Consider the following 18905-nt stretch of genomic DNA (forward strand, 5'->3'; position numbering starts at 1 on the left):
TGTAGTTGTATATATCATTTCTTAAGTTTCTCTTCAGAGCTCTTACAAAAACAGTCTGTTTTGTGCCTGTCTGTTTAAGGCGCATCGTTATCAATGAACCTCTCTTCTGATTGGCTGATTCCTTTCTGAGTGATGCAACCCTCTGCTCAATTTTCTTCCACACAAGAGATTGGACAGTCGGCCCATAGGGGTCGTTTGTAACGTCACAAACTCCAGGAAGTAGGAATTGCACAGTTGCGGAATAGGAACTGTGAGCATTTCAACTTTTTCACGGGTTCAGGCAGTTGGGAAATGGGAAAATGTACATTTGCCACCTCCTACTTCCTGGTAACAAACATGGCTGTCCACTGGGAATCTGCTCTTTGAGAACTGAAAAGTGACAAACCGTCTCAACATCGTCCGTATTAAGCAACGCTGGGACAAAATGGAGCTTAGTAGGTCAATATTATTTGCACACTACATTCCCACATGTTTGGATGTGCTGTTTTTCGTGGCCAACATTTAGCACGACTAGCAAAATAGGTAGGTTAGGCTCACCAAGTCTGGCAAGTTCACCAGCAATGGAAGTGTAATATTTACAGGCTAAAATAAAGGACATTTAAAAGTCCTTCATAGACCTGTTGTAGGCTACAACACGTGTTAAAATACTCTGTTCAAATTAGAGAGAGTGTGACTAATAATGCTTATCTTGTACATGAAAGTAGGCCTACTATGATAAAAAAAAGGACTGGGGGGTGACATCAGTCACCCATTTGATGACGGAAAACACACACATACATATATATATTAATTTTTTTTTTAGCTTCTAAAGGCCCAATTCGTGCATGTTTGCGGCCTCCATAAATAACCCCAGGTTATTTTCGGCGATGGGGGAGGAGCTCCTCCTGGGCTGACTGGACGCAGGTGGGCAGGACGGAGGAGGAGAAGGAGAGGAGGAGGAGAGGAGAGCTGCTTTAAAGGGGAAGAGCGGAGGAGTGCGTGATGAAATCAGATGTGAAGTGTTCCCTCTCATATTCTGCCCGCAGACGCTTAAAAGATTTATCAAGCTGGTGAGGGGAGAGGTGGGACCTGCCTCCGTGCTCTCCAAGAGGAGGAAGAGGAGGAGGGTGACGGAGCGAGTTGCTTTTAAGATCTTTTCTGTTATAAATCATACCGAACAGTGGCTACCCAAAAGGCTAAACAAAAGGTCTTGTAATGGTCAGTAATTGGGAGACAGGGCAAGAGGATTTAGAGAGAAGAGGGATGAGGCAAAAAGGGGAGGTTGTGTGTAAATGTTCTATGGTACACTTTAAAAAGAAATCACAGTTTAACCGAAAAATGTACTCAATTAGATTAAAAAATAGTGTTTTGAAGGAGTTTAGATCACTAAATTTTAATACGCCATATTTTAGGAACAGTAAAAGCCCCCAATAACGATCGGCTATGTTTTATTACATTTGAAAGGAGACGCCTTAACGCAAATTTGGGGAGATCACATCGGAGTAAAATTTAGCTTCCATTTTGAATAATGACCCTATATTATTAGTTTTTTTTTTTTTTTTTTTTTACTTATCAGTATGTGTCATAATTTAGTCACTAGATGGCGCCTGCTCTCCATCAATTGCATCCTTTATAGCAGTATATTTAACCCGATGTCCCTCCTCATGCTTCGCATCCGAGCATACCAGAGTCATCAAACCAAAAAAAAAAAAAAAAGAAGCTAATATTAATTTCTAACAAAACACCAGCATGAATCTTAAACAATTCCCGACAAACATCTGCCTCAAATTGATCCCTAATCGGCACACACACCTTTTTTTTTGTGTGTGTTTGTTTTTGTTTTAAATTGGCTGAATAAAAATGTATTCCATGTATTGCCATGGTGACAATAAATGCATTGCTTCTGTGAAAAACATTTTTTTTGAATGAAGGAGCGCATGATTTCGCGACTGCCACAGCTTCCAGAGACCAGTTGACGCCCTCAGTCAAGCCCCGGTTGACTGCCCCACCGACACCTCCCACCCCTCCCCCCCTCCCCCCACCACCACCACCTCCTCCTCCTCCTCCTTTTTACACACCGGCTCGCGACCATCCTCCCAGCCAGTCACCTTAACTGCAACCGGCCGGCTGGAGCGCAGGCAAACAAACAAGATCCAGACCAGCCAGAAAGCGAACGCTGTTTGTTCTTCTTCTTCTTCTTTTTTTTTTTTTTTTTTTTCTTCCTCTCTCTTCCCCCCCCCCCCCCCACCCCCTCCCCACCCCCGGCCCCGCAAAGAGACACCGGAGCAGAAGGGGAGAATGGGACACCGGTTCTTGGATCAGGACTGAGTCTGGTCGGCGCACACCGTAGAGCTCCTCGTTTCCCCAAGTCCTTTCCGAAGAGTCACCGCGTTTTCACACACACAATGGGCTGCTGCAGCGGACGATGCACTCTCATCTTTATTTGCACTTTACAGTTGGTGAGTTGACCCGCACTTCTGCACTTTGTTTGTTTTACAAGTTTCTGAGTATGAGAGTAAACCGCTTTAATTACTTTTACAACCGAAGGTCTGTTTTAACTGGGTAGCACTCTCTTCTGTTGGAGGCTGAGTATCACATGTTGAAAACTGATAAGAGGACGTGATGAAGAAATATCAGTCCATCCTCACTATATGTTCAAGGCACATGCTTCAAACAACGTTTCTCTCTTACTCTCCCCTCCTCCCCCCTCCTCCCCCTCCCATGTGTTGATTATATGCTGAATTCTTCTTTGATTTAAAATTCTAATCGTGGATTAACAGATTTAGTTTTTAAGTAGCAGCGTTGTTTGAAATTCACTGTTGTGACGGAAAACATATGGTGCTGTTGGTCAAAAGAAGTCAACTCTTCGCAGCACCAGCAGCCTGCAGTAGCGACACCGACAGACAGTACTGGAGTTGTGTGATGCCCGATGAAAGTGCATCAGTAAATCTGTGGATTTACTCCTCTGAATATTGTAACAAAGTCCTATCCTGTGTTCAAATGAAGTCACCATCATATCAGCGATCTGCATTTTCAGATTAACATCCAGAGTTGCTGCTGCCTCTTGATGTGAGACATCTAAGACACCCACTTATACATGAATTCGTTCTCTGATCTTAAAATATGAAGAATGTGTTCGTCAAGAAGTGACAGTCATATCTTGGGGAGTGTCGATCCACAAAAGAAAAAAAGAAGCGGACCCGGAGATTTACAGCTAGTTTGGAGCATTTCTGTTTCTGATCAGTGAAGTGTGGGTTGTGACATTTTACTGACGGTAACTGTGCCGTCTCAGATGATGCTTCCCATCGACTCACAGGCCAGCTTCCCTTTGCCACCACCCCTGAGTAGAGTTTACTTGACAGGCTGTGACAATGTTATTTATGAAGGCATTAAAACCGAGCTTGCTCACACCGTAAGCCTCTGAGTAAATGCCACTTTTAACAACGAAGGGAGCAATAAAATCGTCTGCAGACAAAGAGACAAATGGGAAAGTTGTGATGTACTGTATCACACATGGGGGAATTCAAAAAGTAAATGGAGCAGTTGAAAAAGGACAGTTTTTAATGGGAAGTAACAGCTGGTATCGGCTATAATTGTATTGAAAAAGTAACCCTAGTTTCATACCACCAAGTACCTACAGATATCTGGGTACTGCTTTGTCTCATGTTTATACAGCTACAAATTTAAGAGGATGCTAATCTAGATTTGAAATGACCCTCTGCCTGAGTTGAAATGCTTTTTCAGAGGAAAAAAAGATGAAAGCAGCATTTGTTTCAGTTCTTTCTTGCTGTCATTTGAATGGCTTTCGACAGCCACGGAGTATCCTCCTGTCCTTTCCCCACTTCATCTTCTAAAAGAGCAGGTGTCTGTTTGTCTTTCACACCTGTTTATCTTTCAGCTTTCAGATAGATGTGTTGTTCACACAGTTAAGTATGGGGAATCTGGATGTTGGATAGATGGTCTGTTCTCATCTGTATGGATTAGGTGACACTGGTTTCAGTATTGCTCCCTCTCTTGTCACACACGCACACACACACGCACACACACACACACACACACACACACACACACACACACACACACACACACACACACACAAATAAATACAGGGGGCTGTGAACCTACCTTCAGCTGCACACCTGTTTTTCCTTCACAGACGTTGGACCTTTTTGCCTCGTTAGAGGAAGGAGGGCGACCATTTGTTATGAGGTTTATAAAGCTGTCAGCTTGCTGCCTGAAAAGTCCCAGAAGACTCCTGGAAACGGCTTAATTTTCCCCTGGCACTATTTCTGGATGACCTGACACTTCCTGTCTGGGGAAGCACACACGCAAACACGCACACCTGCACACAGATGAGTTTAACCTGCAAAGAGGGGGCGCATTAAACCCCGCATGACCTTTCAAAAGGTCATCGGGTTGTGTGTGTGTGTGTGTGTGTGTGTGTGTGTGTGTGTGTGTGTGTGTGTGTGTGTGTGTGTGTACATACGAGTGCCTGTCCACATGAATATACATGTGGGCCTGTGTGTAGAGCAGCACAAGGGACCCCCACTCTTTCCTGGCTGAAACCTATGCATTGACAATGAGCCAGGTTATTCCCAGTCCATTACAAGGTAAAACTACCATTAACAAAACAACATACTCTGCTTCTCAGATGTAAAAATAGCCCTTGTGAACCACTGTGTGTGCTAATTAGCGAAGCAGAGTGCTTTGATCAAACCTCTTTTGGCATCTCGGCCATCCCCTAATTGAATTGTGGTGCGCTTTCCTCATCAACAGGCCGAGCGGTGGGACTCATCTCTCCGGGACAGAAGGCAACAGATAATGAGCCCGTATTGATCGAAACGCCTCTGTTCCCTCTTCCCTTTGCAGGCTAACTACTCCAGACAGTAGGGCTGGATGCTTGTCAGAACCCCCGATCAGCCCCAGAGAATAGCAAGCGTTGGCAGGAAGCCCTTGTCTGTGTAATGATTTGTTTGTACTCTGAGAAACAGGCGAGATCGTTTTTTTGTCTCAAATGTTTGGTTGTTTGAGGTGTTGACCTAAAGTTGACCTGGCAGGGAAGCGTTTCCATTGGTCAGAGGCGGGACCCGGTCTAGACGCATTGTGAATTGTCAGCAACTGGCCGTGACGAGGACGCTGTCCTCAATGGAGCTGATGGTTATTGTGGACGCTCGCTGATAGATGAAGGAGGCCTCTTCAGTGGTCATGGTGGTTTTTCAGGAAAGGGCAGACGGGCACAAGCACACTGAACAAGGGTAATGAGCTCACAATATTGACCCTGGAAATGCCTGGCCATAACCGTGCCGGCAGCACTGACGGATGCAACCCCACAGGCGCACAGGCACTATCCCCCCCACCCCCCACTTTGAAAATCAGACACACCCAGTCACAGCTGCACATTCTGAACCGAGTTGTAGGTTATTAGGTCCAGTGATGGGTAAAGATCACAGCCTGTGCAGAAGCGGAGGAAGTGCCGTTTTCTTGGCCTCTGACAAGATGCGAGAAACGAAGGAAGGAGCTGGATGTTTTTTTTGTTTTTTGTTTTTTTATTTGATCACAGGCGCCGAGAAGAAAAATGTGTCCACGTTGTCAAAGTGACACCGTGATTTGTGCTTATATGCAGAACAAAGTGCTTTCAATGCAGTGAGTCGCAGTACAGAGGCAGGGGAGATCTGCAAGTTTTGCCTGATCTTCCCCCTTAAAACACAACATTCAGACTGCTCACAAGCTCCGTGTGAGTGTGTATGTGTGTGTAATGTATTGCATCACACTGCCCACTTTTCCTTTACTCTTTTGATGCCATAGCTGGAGAATATACTAACTTTGTAGTGGAGGTTTCAGAGAAGAACGACCGGGTTCAACAAAAGTGCTTCCAAGAAAGTTTTAGCGGAAAAGCAGCGCGCCTCATCCTGAGGAGAACTCCCTCTACAAGCGCGACGTTATCCCTTGGCAGGCATCACGTCATCTCCCACATATTACAAAGGATTTAGGTTTTGTTTTTTTTCCTCACTTCAGCTCATTTGCTTTATAGCGGCACTAACATTCACATTTCCTTTTTTAATATGCATGAGCTTAGGGACGCTGGATGTCTATCAACATACTGTTTCCCTCTCCTCACCAATCGACGTGTGCATGTGTGGTTACAGACACGCGCAAACGCCCAAGGTCTTCGCCCTTAGCTTTGATATTAATGCATCACACCGCTGTAATTAAGAATGGTTACTGCATCTGGAAACACTGCACTACATTGTGTGAGTGTTACCGCTACCGCATAGTCCTCTTGTGCCCTGCCAGTTTCCAGTAGAGACGATGTATCAAAACCTGGTTACAACAGAAACGTAAAAGCTGTTCTTGGCAAAAGCTTGAATATTTAAATTTTACCAGCTACAGATGCTTCAGGCATCTGTTCGGGGTAACTTGTTTGGCGGTTGCCTTGTTGAGTATATGTGTGTAACTTCTTTAGAGTGCCCGTGTGAGCCTGGAGTCGAGTGTGATCAATGATAATGAACTGTATTTCCTTGGCACTGCCAGGTTGATGGAGGAGATGGGCCAGCAGGAATAGAGTGGATGGTCGCAGCTTCTCTCTCTCTCTCTCTCTCTCTCTCTCTCTCTCTCTCTCTCTCTCCCCGTAACGTTTTCTTTGTCTTTGCCTCTTTGGGCCTGCTATTAAGTTTTCATAAAGCTTCCCTGGACTGTGATTCATATCACTGGGGGCACAAAAGCATTTTTTTTTTTTTTTTTTTTTTTTTTTTTTTTACTATTTGCTTTTGCTTGCACAGATGGTGGCAGGCTGAGGTAGCATCTCTATCTGAATTATCCATGCAGAAACAAAATGTTGTCTGTATTAGACACAGCTTGCTATACAGAGAAGGACTCCCATAAACTGGGTGTATTCACTGAATACCGGGAGCAGTGTTTGTGTTGGCTGCTCCGGTAATTTAGATTAAATAGAGCTATGCCAGTATGGGCTTAGGCCTTTGAAACGTTATCACTGTTAAGGTACAAGGGATACACATTGATGGCTATGCTTGCCAGATGTTGACTGGGGCCGTATATTGTAATTAGAGCCCGACCCCTATTTTTTTTTTTTTTTTTAATATAATTTAGTGGTGCAAAAACTGCTTCGACATGGGGTACCAGCACTCTAGTCCCGCTCTGCCCCCTTGTTGTTCATGGCTGCAGTCTTCGCCGTGATTATAGTTTGGAAACCCTGTTCGCATGAAGGATTTCTCAGACACTCTGAAGGGCGGACCAATCAGCGGGGGAGTGCGATGACATTAAGGTAGTCGCAAACAATGGTAGAGTTCTGCCACACAACATATTGTATATGGTGTTCAGTGCTGATTGGTTAAAGGCTGTTCCAATACCTTCTATCTTCCCGGAGAGCTTCGCCCATTAGGGACTGGGGTGCTGCTGGAGACTTCTATTCACTCAGTGAATTTGGGTCTGGTAATTCCAGGCTACTAACATGCTGCATCTTCACTAACAATGCTTTGTTAGCTAAATCTACATTTACTGCAGTTGGGAGGACAAAAAAACACAACCGATAGTCTCAGTAAATATTTAATGGAAAACGAAGCAGTAAAATCAGTTGAAGTGATATTAGCTCACTAAATTCCTATCATGTCTCCAAGGCACTGCCTCAGCAGCTTGCACAGACACTTTAGTAATCCAGCTGAAGCCTGGTGGCTGATATGGTTCAACAGCTTAAAATATCTAGGGGCCTGATAATTGGTAGAAACTTTGTTTCTTGTCATAAAAACCTAGTTCAATTAATTCATTACAAATTGCTGTTAAGACAAAAGGAGAAAAGCCAGTTAAACCCTGCTAAAAAGGACTCTGCTTTAGGATAAAATATAAAATCAGCTTCTAGTCGTTTTAAGGGAGACTTGACATGCTTGCTTCATTTGTATTCTTTTTTGAGATGTTGTATTGAAAATGTAGGGGTGAAGGTTGTAACAGTGTGTGATTGTGGGCCTCAGAAGCTCCAATATTTCACCTGATTTAAAAAAAAATGAAGGTCTTAACCTTATCTTAAATTGTCTTTGAGTCCTTATTCATTTCTTCTTTTCGTTTTTGAAGGTCATGCTGGTCAGCAGAATTAGTTATAGTATGTGTGTGTAAGTGCTGTGCTTGTTCTGTCAAATAGACCCCCGGTGTTCAGTGGTGATTGTGGTCTTGACCCGGGCTGTGTTGATTGCTATGCCTGAGCAGCCTTCATCCACAGAAGAGCACACCCTGACAGGTCATGCTTGGCCTGAGCTTCCCGGGCCCCATCACAAAAAGTTGATTAAACAACAGTTAACATTGAGTCAGAGGGCAAGGTGACTCCGTAATACATTCAAACTCACATCTCCGACTTTTTTGGCGCTCCGGTGTGTCATCATCTCACCTACGTGCTTCATGTCACGTGGGTGCAGAGAGATGGGAAACACTGTTTGAATGTGTAATGACGATTCATTGCCCAGCTTTAAAATGTGTTCTTTGTGGAAACACAATAAGGCTGTGTGTTATCTCCTTTTTCCCCAATTCTGTTTTTACTCCTCCCTCACTCCTCCTCATTTTCTCCCCCTGCTGGGATCGCAGGTTGGAATATGTTTGAATTATTGATTACCATCTGATTTATCGGCGGGGCCAGAGCCACTGGAGATTTGGGGGGAGATGCAGATACAAGGTGGAGAGATGCAGAGAGAGAAAAAAAGGGGGGGAAGGGTTCGACCTTGCACTCTGGGCCAATTATGAGTATGACCCTGGAGACCTGAGATCTCTGTTTCCCTTTCCCTTTTTCCTCCTCTCGCTCTTGTTCTTTCCATATCCCGCCCGCTTTCTGGTGCAGCGTTACCACGGAAACCTGCACGTATACAATAAGATGCTGGAGAGCCTGCAGGTAATAAAAAAAAAAAAAACAGCTTGTCAAAAGGAGACCTCTCGGGGCTAGCTTCCCAAGAGCATGGGGCTCAGTACACATCCTGCTCTCAGCACAACTGTCACGCTAAAGATAGCTCAACGTACATGTATAGCCTTTAACCTCACCGCAAAAACGACCCACCCTAAATGCAACATAGCAATCAGTCAGATGCAGCTCAGTAGGTTGTTTGGCACCAACTTTATCTGAAATGTGCTTTTCTTCCACTTCAGTCTGAAAAAAAAAAACGTTTTAACAGATTAAAGCAGTCATGATAATAATCGAGAAAAGGTGGGGAACCTTGTTTCCCTTTGTCGACCTTCGCCAAAGTTTCAGGTCACTGACTCTGCTGTGCGCATGTTGGTTTATAATAATATGTGTGTTCGTGGAAAACCCATCTCCTCTTTGTCCCTCGTGGCCCTTTTTACAACTGTTCACCATTTTAATGTCTTCAATTTAACAGACCATTAATTATGTGGTTATAGTGAAAACCTTGGGCTGGCGAATGTGAGCCTGTGCATGTACCCATCCATTCACAGGCTTGCGTTAGTGTGTCTGCGTGTGTGTGTTCCACATCAGTGACATTGCAATATTAAGCTATAATGGAGATAAAACTAGAACTATTTGCAAGCCCATTTCTCTCTTTCCATTCCAACAGTTCCAGTGGTGTCATTTGTTACAGTGTGGCGGCAAATAAATTGCTTTGGGAGCACCACAGCTGGGATGAATATCTTGACAGATCACATTGAGCTGAATGACTGCGATGCATATTAATCTCGCTAAAACTTTCACCACAGCTTTTGACGTTCAGTCCTTGTTTTACAAGCGGTTGATGACTTCACGGATGTTTTTGCTCTAATTGTGCTGCGTGATCAAATGGCTGGCCGGCAGGGATGCACACAGTCTTCACTTCCTCTGTGGTGGCTAAAAGATTAAGAGTGATGGTATTATGATGAAAAGAGCAACATTACTGACTCAATTATGGAAAGTAGAGCTGGAGGGAGCAAACTGCTGACAGCTGTTTGCCGTTTTTGACTGCATATTCTTGATGGGAATTTTCTCTGTCGCAGCTAAATTGCCTACTTGTTAATTGGGGCGAAACCTAAACAGCTCTTTGTTAAATCTGGGACATGATGAAGCAGAAGTGGGGAGAGGATTGGCTGGTTTAAGCTGCTCTCATTTCATCACTTTTCTTCCATCCTATCTATTGTTGGTGTGTTTTATCCATCGCTGTATTCTTTCCCTGCTATTTGTCTGTCGGCTCCCCTGAGAAACCAAAATATCTGTCTGTGTGTGCTCTACTCTGATTTTGTATTTGTAAATGAACATTTTTACCTCATATGTTTTGTTTGTCTGTCTGCTGCCATCTCTCATTTTCCATATGACACCCACACAACAAACAAAGTTTGGAGCCACAAGAAAAAGCAGACTAAACCTCACAGCTGACATTAATCCCCTGGGCTGAGGCTGAAATCATAACGTGCACTGCTTCTGTATTTCCCTTCAAGATGATGCAGTAAAATCTCAGTTAACCTGTCATAATCTAAACATTGCTGCCACCTTAGTGCAGATAAGCTTAAGAGAAATGTTGGCTGAAGGCAAAGTGGTGAAAGAGAGATAAAGGCAGGAAGGGAGATTGAGCCAGATAAGGATTTTACAATAGATATCTGCCATGTGAGGAAGAGTGTTTGCTGTCACAGTCAACAAATTTGGGTCAAATCTCTGTGAACTGGCTTCATCGTCAAGTCAGCTTGTTGAATTTTGTGCTAAAATCCTCTAAATGCTTGCTGTCCTGTTTTATCCAGGCTCTAAATCAGAAAACAGCAGTCAGACGTTGGCAGCTATAGGACAGAGGTTAACCATTAGCATGTTATGTCACTTGTAAACAATGATTATCCATAAATAGTGTAGCCCATTAAAACATGGCTTAAAAACACACTTAACACTTGACACTTAAAACTCAGCTAATCTGCTTCTTCAGGACTGTGTGGGTGTCGTATTATCAGAGTTCAAATTGTGGTATACGTAGATGATGTTTTCATGTGGGGCTCCATTACTCACCTGAAAAAACTGACTAAGGGAAAAACATTTCTATTTAATGTTCCAGTTATTGGAATTCATCAAATGCTCCTTTACACATGTAGATATTATCCTCTGAGCTACCCTGTTAACACGGGTAACTCGCACATCACAGCTCAACTGTGGCAATCCTATTGATGTAGTTAATAGAGCGTGGCTGCCATATGTGCTCGAATGCATCCTAATAAATGTACCTCAGCACATGTTGGTATATAATTGCAACGAGGGGATATTTTTGATGGGATCTAATATTTTATTTTATTTACAGAGGGACTAAATACTGGAGAAGCTTTTCGGCAGTTGAGACTATAAGAAAACTGAAAAATAAGACTTAGACTTAGAAAGGGGGTGGGGTGTTTTTTTTATGGCTTTGAATGATGTAAGTACCTGCGTTGCTGCATTTGTAGTTTTTGGGAGCTGCAGTTTGATTTTCTACTGTTGATGGTTCTAGTGTTAAGAATTTATTTGACTGTATTCTAGCTTTACTGTTATCTGAGGGAAATTACAGGTAATGTTCATCTAAAATATCCAGAGTGGACTGTAATATTTGTAAGTCAAGTGAGTAAATGGAGACAAAGCAAAGGGGAAGAGATGCGGGATGAGCAGTCTGGGTAGCAGTTGGTGAGAAAGAAAGAAAGAAAGAAAGAAAGAAAGAAAGAAAGAAAGAGAGAAAGAGAGAGAGAGAGAGAGAGAGAGAGAGAGAGAGAGAGAGAGAGAGAGAGAGAAATAAATAAATCAAAGTGACAACTTTAACCCCAGACACGGCCAGTCAACAGATTAGAGCGATCAAGGACTCAATTGATCTGAACATGAACTGAGAAGGAAGGATGAAAGGATGTTAATAGTTTGATCCTAACGCAACTGTAACAACGAAAACATACAACACAGGACAGACCACACAAATGAGAAGTTAAGAGTAGTCTGTCAGAGTCCAGGGGGAGAGTTGGTTCAAAGCACCGGCTTTCATGGTGTTACTTTCAGTGGGGCGGATTTGTGTGTTCCCAATAGCACTGACAGATTAGCATGCCATTAGCACTAAGAGCGCTGGCGGTTTAACATATTTCATCTTAAACAGAGAGCCGTTTGATTCATATAGGCTTTAAATAGCCACTTCGCCCAAAAAAACTCTGCTACAAACACCACTTCCCTCAGTGTCTGTTTGGAACGGCCACCCAAAGCAAGTGGTACTTAAAGGGACTCGCAGCTGTGTGTTTCACTCTGCAGACCATATTTCAAACGGTGAAGAAGAAAGTGCTTTATGAGAGCACCCCACCTCTTAATCCCCGTCTCAGCACTGCTAGACCGGGTACCACCAAGGGCTATCTATCTATCCAACTCTGCATGCCCCCAATGAAAGCCCCCCACATGCACACATCCCATCACACACATACTGAGATTGGCACCATTAGTTACACAGTTACACAAGGACCAGGCAGGCACCACAGTATAATAACTTTACCCAGGCGAGAGGTGAAAAATCGGATTGGAAAAAGTTTTTGAGAAGTACTTTTACTGCCTGCTGGGAGTCACAGAGTAAAGACAAGCCAGGGCAAAGCTTGGCACATTAATAATAATAAAAAAAGAAGCCAGGCAGCCACTTATTCATGGCTCGTCTCTGTTACTGTCTTTCTCGTTAAATTTTTAGAATAGAGCATTTAAGTCGTTTCTTGGAGTAACAGCAGCTCTGTCAGTATGTTTGTAACCCAAACCACTTGATCAAAGCTGATAGTGTGTCTTCTTGGATCCATTGAAGTCACATTTTAGACATATTGACACAGACTCCAGATTTGTGGCAATAAAACAAGACTACCCGTCCTGATTAGAAATAATTAGACTAGACCAGGCAGCAACCCACCCATTGGTTTGTGAACTGCTGTTGTGAAGAGTTTTGAGTCCCATTTTGACACTATGCCCACTCGCTAATACCAGCAACCTGACGGCATCCCAGGCATGTCACTAAAACCTAATATGTAACAAATTATGGAAATATTCAACCCCCAGAAAATTGATCTGAAGGAGTAAATTTAGCTAATGATACCATGTTGACTTTGTGTATTTCGCGAAAGGAGCTGTTGCTTTTTGAACAAGCGGCAACCAACATTGACGTCACCCATTGGTTTGTGAACCGCCATTTAAAAGCCTCGAGGTCATCTTGCTATTTTTGAGCCAGAAGTGACCATATTTGGACGAGCTACGGAGGAGCAAGCGGTGAATCTGACTCGAACGTCTTTGTCCCCTGAGCCCTCAGACTTGTTATGTACTTTGGGGGAGAATTTCAACATCTAAATTGGGAACCGCGATTTAAAAGATTTACTCACAGAACTGGAATTACTGTTCGGTTATTTTTGTATTCAGAGAGGAAAATCCCCCGAAATTATAATAGAGTAAAAGAGACAAGCATGAATCAGAGACTGGCTGGCTTTTTATAACGTACCGTGCTTTGCCCTGACATGTCTTTATCCCTGGTGCGTCCCAGCAGGCTATAAAGTACCAGTTAGAGAGCAAGACGGGCACGAATTGCCCCTGTTGAGTCTTATTTTATCAGGCTCGGCCTTATCGGCCAATGTGTTTCAATATGCAAGTAAAATCAACTCATCAGTGAAGCACTGGGATAAAAAAGCAGGAGATAGAGGAATAAGTAGGAGTTGTCTTTAATTCACCCCTCGCATCTCCTGGCACTCGTCAGTGTCGTCCTCCTGCCCGACCGTCTGAGTCAGAGTGATACGCTTGAACACAGAGGAGACTGACTCATGCAGCCTTAAGTCACACAGAATGGCACACACAGACGCTCACACACATCCTGATGACACATCTACTAACATGTTATCAGAGGACATTTCGCAGAGGACGCACACAGAAAGAGAGACACTGACGTGATTTATAGTATCTGGAGGCTAAGGTGGAGGGGAGCTGAGGAAATGAGAGGGCCACCAGTCACCTCTGTCCACTGCCTCGAGGGGGGAAGAGAGTGGGGGCGGCGGGGGTGGGGAGGAGCATTACACCTAACTCCTTACCAGAAATGTGTCCTACTTCTGCATATCGGCAACTCATGGCAACACAGTCGAGCTTTTAATCATAAACAACGTCAAGACGGCCTGCCACATGTGTAGGTCTGTCTGAAATCCCGCTTCGCTGGTTAGTCTAAGCAAACTGTTTTTCATGCATTTCAGCCACTTATCTCGAGCACACACGCACGTCTTAATTAGCTCTCAAACGATGCAGATCAAACGTTTTTATTCCCCTCTCCAATACGTTCACTCTGATCCTCTCATCACTCTTGCGTGTGGCTTACTTCCCTCTCCTCTACTTCATGGCATGTTAAAGAAGGTGGCGATGATTGAAATGTTTTTGGGGCTTTGATATTTTTGGCTATTTCCATGTAGAGGAAAGGAAGGATTATAGCGCAAGACTGCGTCCACTTTGTGTGTTCGTCATCCCTCTGTTTGTGTTTGCTCTTTCAATGCCCACCTCTAGAGACTGAGTATATGCACCCGGCTCACATCATCCGACAGAAGCAGTGTGACTGAGCTCTGTGATCCTAATCTGGCATCACATGGCTAAAGTATGGAGTAATTGATGGTTTCAGAGAGCTAGAAATAGAGATAAAAAAATAAAAAAAAAAATACCAAATGGAAGGAAGGATGGGCAGTAGAAGAGGTGCAAGAGGGGCTTGTTGCATCTCGCTGTCGTACCCGTCCCCTAATTGCTCAGTATTTATGGTGGGAGGAGTGGTATGCGTGGGCAACATGCTTCTCCACATATACACACCCAAAACCAAAATGCACGCTAAGAGATTCCATCACCCATGGAGGGAGTCATTTATTCTCGCAGGAGGTCGGTGGAAGGCTTTTACGGGCCGTTATGCAGCCGGTTCGCTGTTCCTGGAAGAGCATCGGTATCTTTTGATCAAATTCCACTCCACTCTCCAGTAACCTGCTTCCTATGAATTGTGGGCTAATTGTGCCACATGGGTTGTGTGTGTGTGTGTGTGTGTGTGTGTGTGTGTGTGTGTGTGTGTGTGTGTGTGTGTGTGTGTGTGTGTGTGTGTGTGTGTGCGCGTGCGCGCATGTCCACTGGGTAGGCAGAAGCCTCTCTATCCTGATTGATTGTTGTCATCTTGGTGGATTATTGCGTTAGCAGCATACGTGATAGGTTTACTGCAGCATCTCAGAGGAGAGAACACACACCACGCACATCCCTCATGCTCATACACATCTTTTATTCAATGACTGGTGGAAATGTTTCAGGGAAAGGGTCCATAGCTGTGTGTCATGAATACATCACGGATGGACGGATGGAGGTTTATGCTTATTAACGTGACTGTTGTCCTGCATTAGGGCAACGGGCCATGCCGGAATGCGTGTTCACGAAGGACAAACTATGCGTCTCGGGAAAATGTTTTCACAATTGTGAGCGGGATTGAGTGTTTGATTAAAAATCTGAAAAGAGTGAGCGATTTTTAAGCTTCCCACGTCACAAATCCAACAGTCATGCTAAAGAATTACAGTAAATCTAAATACCTCATTGCAGTTTTATTTTGCTGATTAGATGAAGAAAATATGTTACACAATTGCAAATACCTTGGCTCTATTCAGCTTTTCATTATTGCAGTGGAAAAATTTGTACCAATTACAGCCAGATAAGACCCTGAGGATATTTGCATTTATAGCCAAACAGAGTAAAAGCTGTTAAATAGATTTTGCAAAGCCTGTGGATCTTTTTTTTTTTCCACCAAGATTACCAGAGGACATTCTGAGTGCTCAGCTTCATCATCTTCAACAAAATAAAACTGCATCCTGTCTCCTTCCTGTTATTTCCTTGGTCCTCTCCTTTTTTTTTTTCTTTTTCTTTTTCTTTGACCCCCTCAGATATTGTTAAGATCCAGAGTGGCTGGGAAGTGAGGATTAGCATATAACTAGATGAAGAATATATGAGGGTTCAGTTTGTTTGGTAATTCAAATTTGTATTTCCATATTATACAGTAGAAGCAGAGTTGTTTCTTCTGGAAAAGCCCTGGCCAAACCGACCAGAACAGAACAAACTATAAACCTGCAGAGTGAATTTTTTGTGTCCAATTTCTGCCCGTCGGAGCAATTACAAAAACCTTGTCAACACGTGCTTACATTATATGGCCATAGTAACCTACACTCTACTGTAGAAGCTGTAAACAGTGGATAGATTGTGGTTTTTACCATAACACTTTAATCCATTCAATCTGATAACAATTTTAAAGTAGAAGAGCCTCATGATTGATTTGTTTTATCCCCAGGTTAGCGTAGAGCTAAACCAGAGGTTAGCCACATTGGCCGGTGGAAGTCTCTGATGCACATGCTCTGCCCACAAAGCACGCTGAGTTTGCGGCCAGCGTGGGAATATCCTACCCAAGAGATGTTAAAACTCTGTACACTATGAAATACAGAGATTTATGTGGTGGAAGGTTTAAAACTGCATTGTGTGACCTAATGAACCTACAGCTTTAAGTGAATACTGGATAAACAGACCAGAAAGAAAAGTTAGAGCTGTAACTTCCTGTCAACAGATGAAAAAGGACCGTAAAAGTGGCAACGTTTTGCTGTGGGGCTTCCTGGCAAGGAGGCCTTCACCTGACATCAACATACAGCAGAGTAAGAGTAAAGATTGGCAGCAGGAACCCAGAAGGAGGAACTAGAGGTGATACTTAGAGCCTAACGAGCAATACGGCACATACCAATTCATTTGACTGTTACACAATCACGATTGCAGATTTAAAAGTTGCTTTACAGCAAGACCTTTGAACGAATTTTTGGCCGACTTGCTGACTCTTTGCTTTTAGGTGTAAAACCGCCTCTGTTACGGTAAGACAATTTGATGGAGGCATTGTGCTTGATTCTCATTAACATTTGATTGATGTCTACATGAAATTATATGGGACCAATACAGATGTTTGTGCGAGGATGCATCTAAAAGTCATAGCTGAGTTATAACTCCACAAATGTTGTCAGTTTAAAAGGGTCCGGCCTTGAGACCAACCCCCCCACCCACCCAAATTAACTACGGCCAGGCTGCATCTCATCTTCGCTGTCGTCCTGCTGCATGAGTTTTATTGAGCTCTCTAACCATGACCCAGAGCTCACCAGAAGATGTATGACTCTTGGCTTTATTCATTTCCTGCAGTCCTTTCTTTATCCAGGGGGATAGACAGAGGTTATTAGGAGGGATGGACCTCCAGTGGATTTACGTTAGCATATGTCGTTGGTGATTCTCTTTCTAATTTTTTTTCTCATCCCTCACTGTTTTTGCCACATTTTCTTTTTCACCATTTTCTCTCCATCCATCCCAGTTTTGCTTCCTAACCATCATCCCGCCTTTTCTTTCCCTCCGATTTTAAAGAGAGTTGAAAGGCTTTATCTTTTGATTGCAGAGATATGCCTTGACTTCAGGATGATAGAGCTTTGTGGATGTCGCGGTTCACTCACCTCGCCCCTTTGTGGCTTCACACCCTCCCTGTGGAGCTTTTCCCCCTCGCCCTCTACTCGAAGAAGTGTTCATTTTTAATTATCACTCAGTATTTGATCATCTCCCTCCCCTGCCTGCCACAATGTCTCATCAAGTTGCTGGTAACAGTTCCATTACATTGGGAAGAGCAGCCATTGCTGTGTGTCGTGTGTGTGTGTGTGTCGTGTGTGTGCGTGCGTGACTGTGCTCTGTGGTGTATTCCTATCATTGCGGCAGAGACGAGATTTCTCCCTCCCTCATCCATCTTCAAGCGCTTGGCTGTAAATGACATGTCAACACACAACGAAACACATCGTCGCTTGAGACACACACACACACACACACACACACACACACACACACACACCACACACTGGGAATGAAATGGATTTGGATTGGCAAAGGAATCTTAATTAAATGGTTCGTGCCCCCTCCCTGCATTTTCCTCCCCAAATGGCATGCTAATTGAGTTGATGCAAATAGGGGCTCACGGTCTTAAAGGTTCAAATTGCTTTGTTTTGTTTTGTTTGCTGCGTCCCAAAATGTTGCACACAAAGATCTGGGGTGGAAAGAAAGAAGACAGAGAATGAATCTGTGGATAATGAATAATAATAATAATAATAATAATAATAATAATAAACTGTATTTGTATAGCACCTTTCATACAAGAAATGCAGCTCAAAGTACTTCACAGCAAGAGAATTACATGCAGAATGAATCAGTCAGATAAAAAAGGACATCACGATTAAATCAACCTTTTTGTTAAAAGAACTGGCCTGAAACCAGTTTCGACATGGGAGTGGGAAGGGTGAGCCGGCTCTGGGAAAACTCTGGAATTTGCCTTTTCATTGTAGAAGGTTTAACTTTGCTTCAATGTTTGTGTGCATGCGCACCTTTTACGCGCTGTATGTGAGCACATATTTTATTAAGTGCCTAAGCTCTCTGCAGTGGTATTACTAAGGAAGGGCCTCACCTCCCATAAAGTTCCCAGAGCATTCTCCTTCTTGTCAGCCGTTGGCAGGAAGGTTGGAAATAGTGATCTCCTCTTTAGGCTCAGCAGGGGTTGAACCAATAAATCTGTTATTGTTTATTCTCTAAAACTCCTCTTCTTCACCTCTGGGCGCTCCCACCGTTGGGGGCTAAACACTCATGCTGTTCATGTCCAGCAGCTCAACGTATAGGATCGTTGCGATCCGTTGCGCTGAGGTGAACACGTACTGTCCTCAATAAACCAGAGAGTTTATGTTGAGAAGGGCAGACTTTTTATTTTAATTTTATTTCATTATCACACAGTATTTGATCATCTCCCTCCAGGACATGACCACATTGTCAGTTTGTCTCTGTATGTTGCTGTTTTTCTAGGGATGGACTATGAAGCACTGGCAACCCCACAGCATTCCTGGCAGTTCACTGTCGCAGCAGGAGAGGTCGTTTGCTTCCAGTACATGTTAACCTAATAACATTTTTC

The 18905-nt window shown here is 43.6% G+C and overlaps 1 protein-coding gene across 3 annotated transcripts in view; it reads left to right on the forward strand.

Annotated features, from left to right (window-relative positions):
• The first annotated feature begins 2038 nt into the window (after positions 1-2038).
• nkain4 (sodium/potassium transporting ATPase interacting 4) overlaps positions 2039-18905 on the forward strand; it is a 46529-nt gene continuing 29662 nt past the window's right edge. For 2 of the 3 annotated variants that reach the window (XM_069141150.1, XM_069141151.1), the window contains exon 1: positions 2039-2438. In XM_069141150.1, coding sequence (XP_068997251.1) covers positions 2385-2438 — 54 coding nt within the window. In that variant the 5' untranslated portion in view covers positions 2039-2384. The remainder of the gene's footprint in view (positions 2439-18905) is intronic. The other variant, XM_069141152.1, reaches the window with a different exon arrangement.

This window comes from Embiotoca jacksoni, unplaced genomic scaffold (assembly GCF_022577435.1).
Source record: "Embiotoca jacksoni isolate LCO1_2020_lvr unplaced genomic scaffold, fEmbJac1.0.p SCAF_9, whole genome shotgun sequence".
Lineage (NCBI taxonomy): Eukaryota > Metazoa > Chordata > Actinopteri > Embiotocidae > Embiotoca > Embiotoca jacksoni.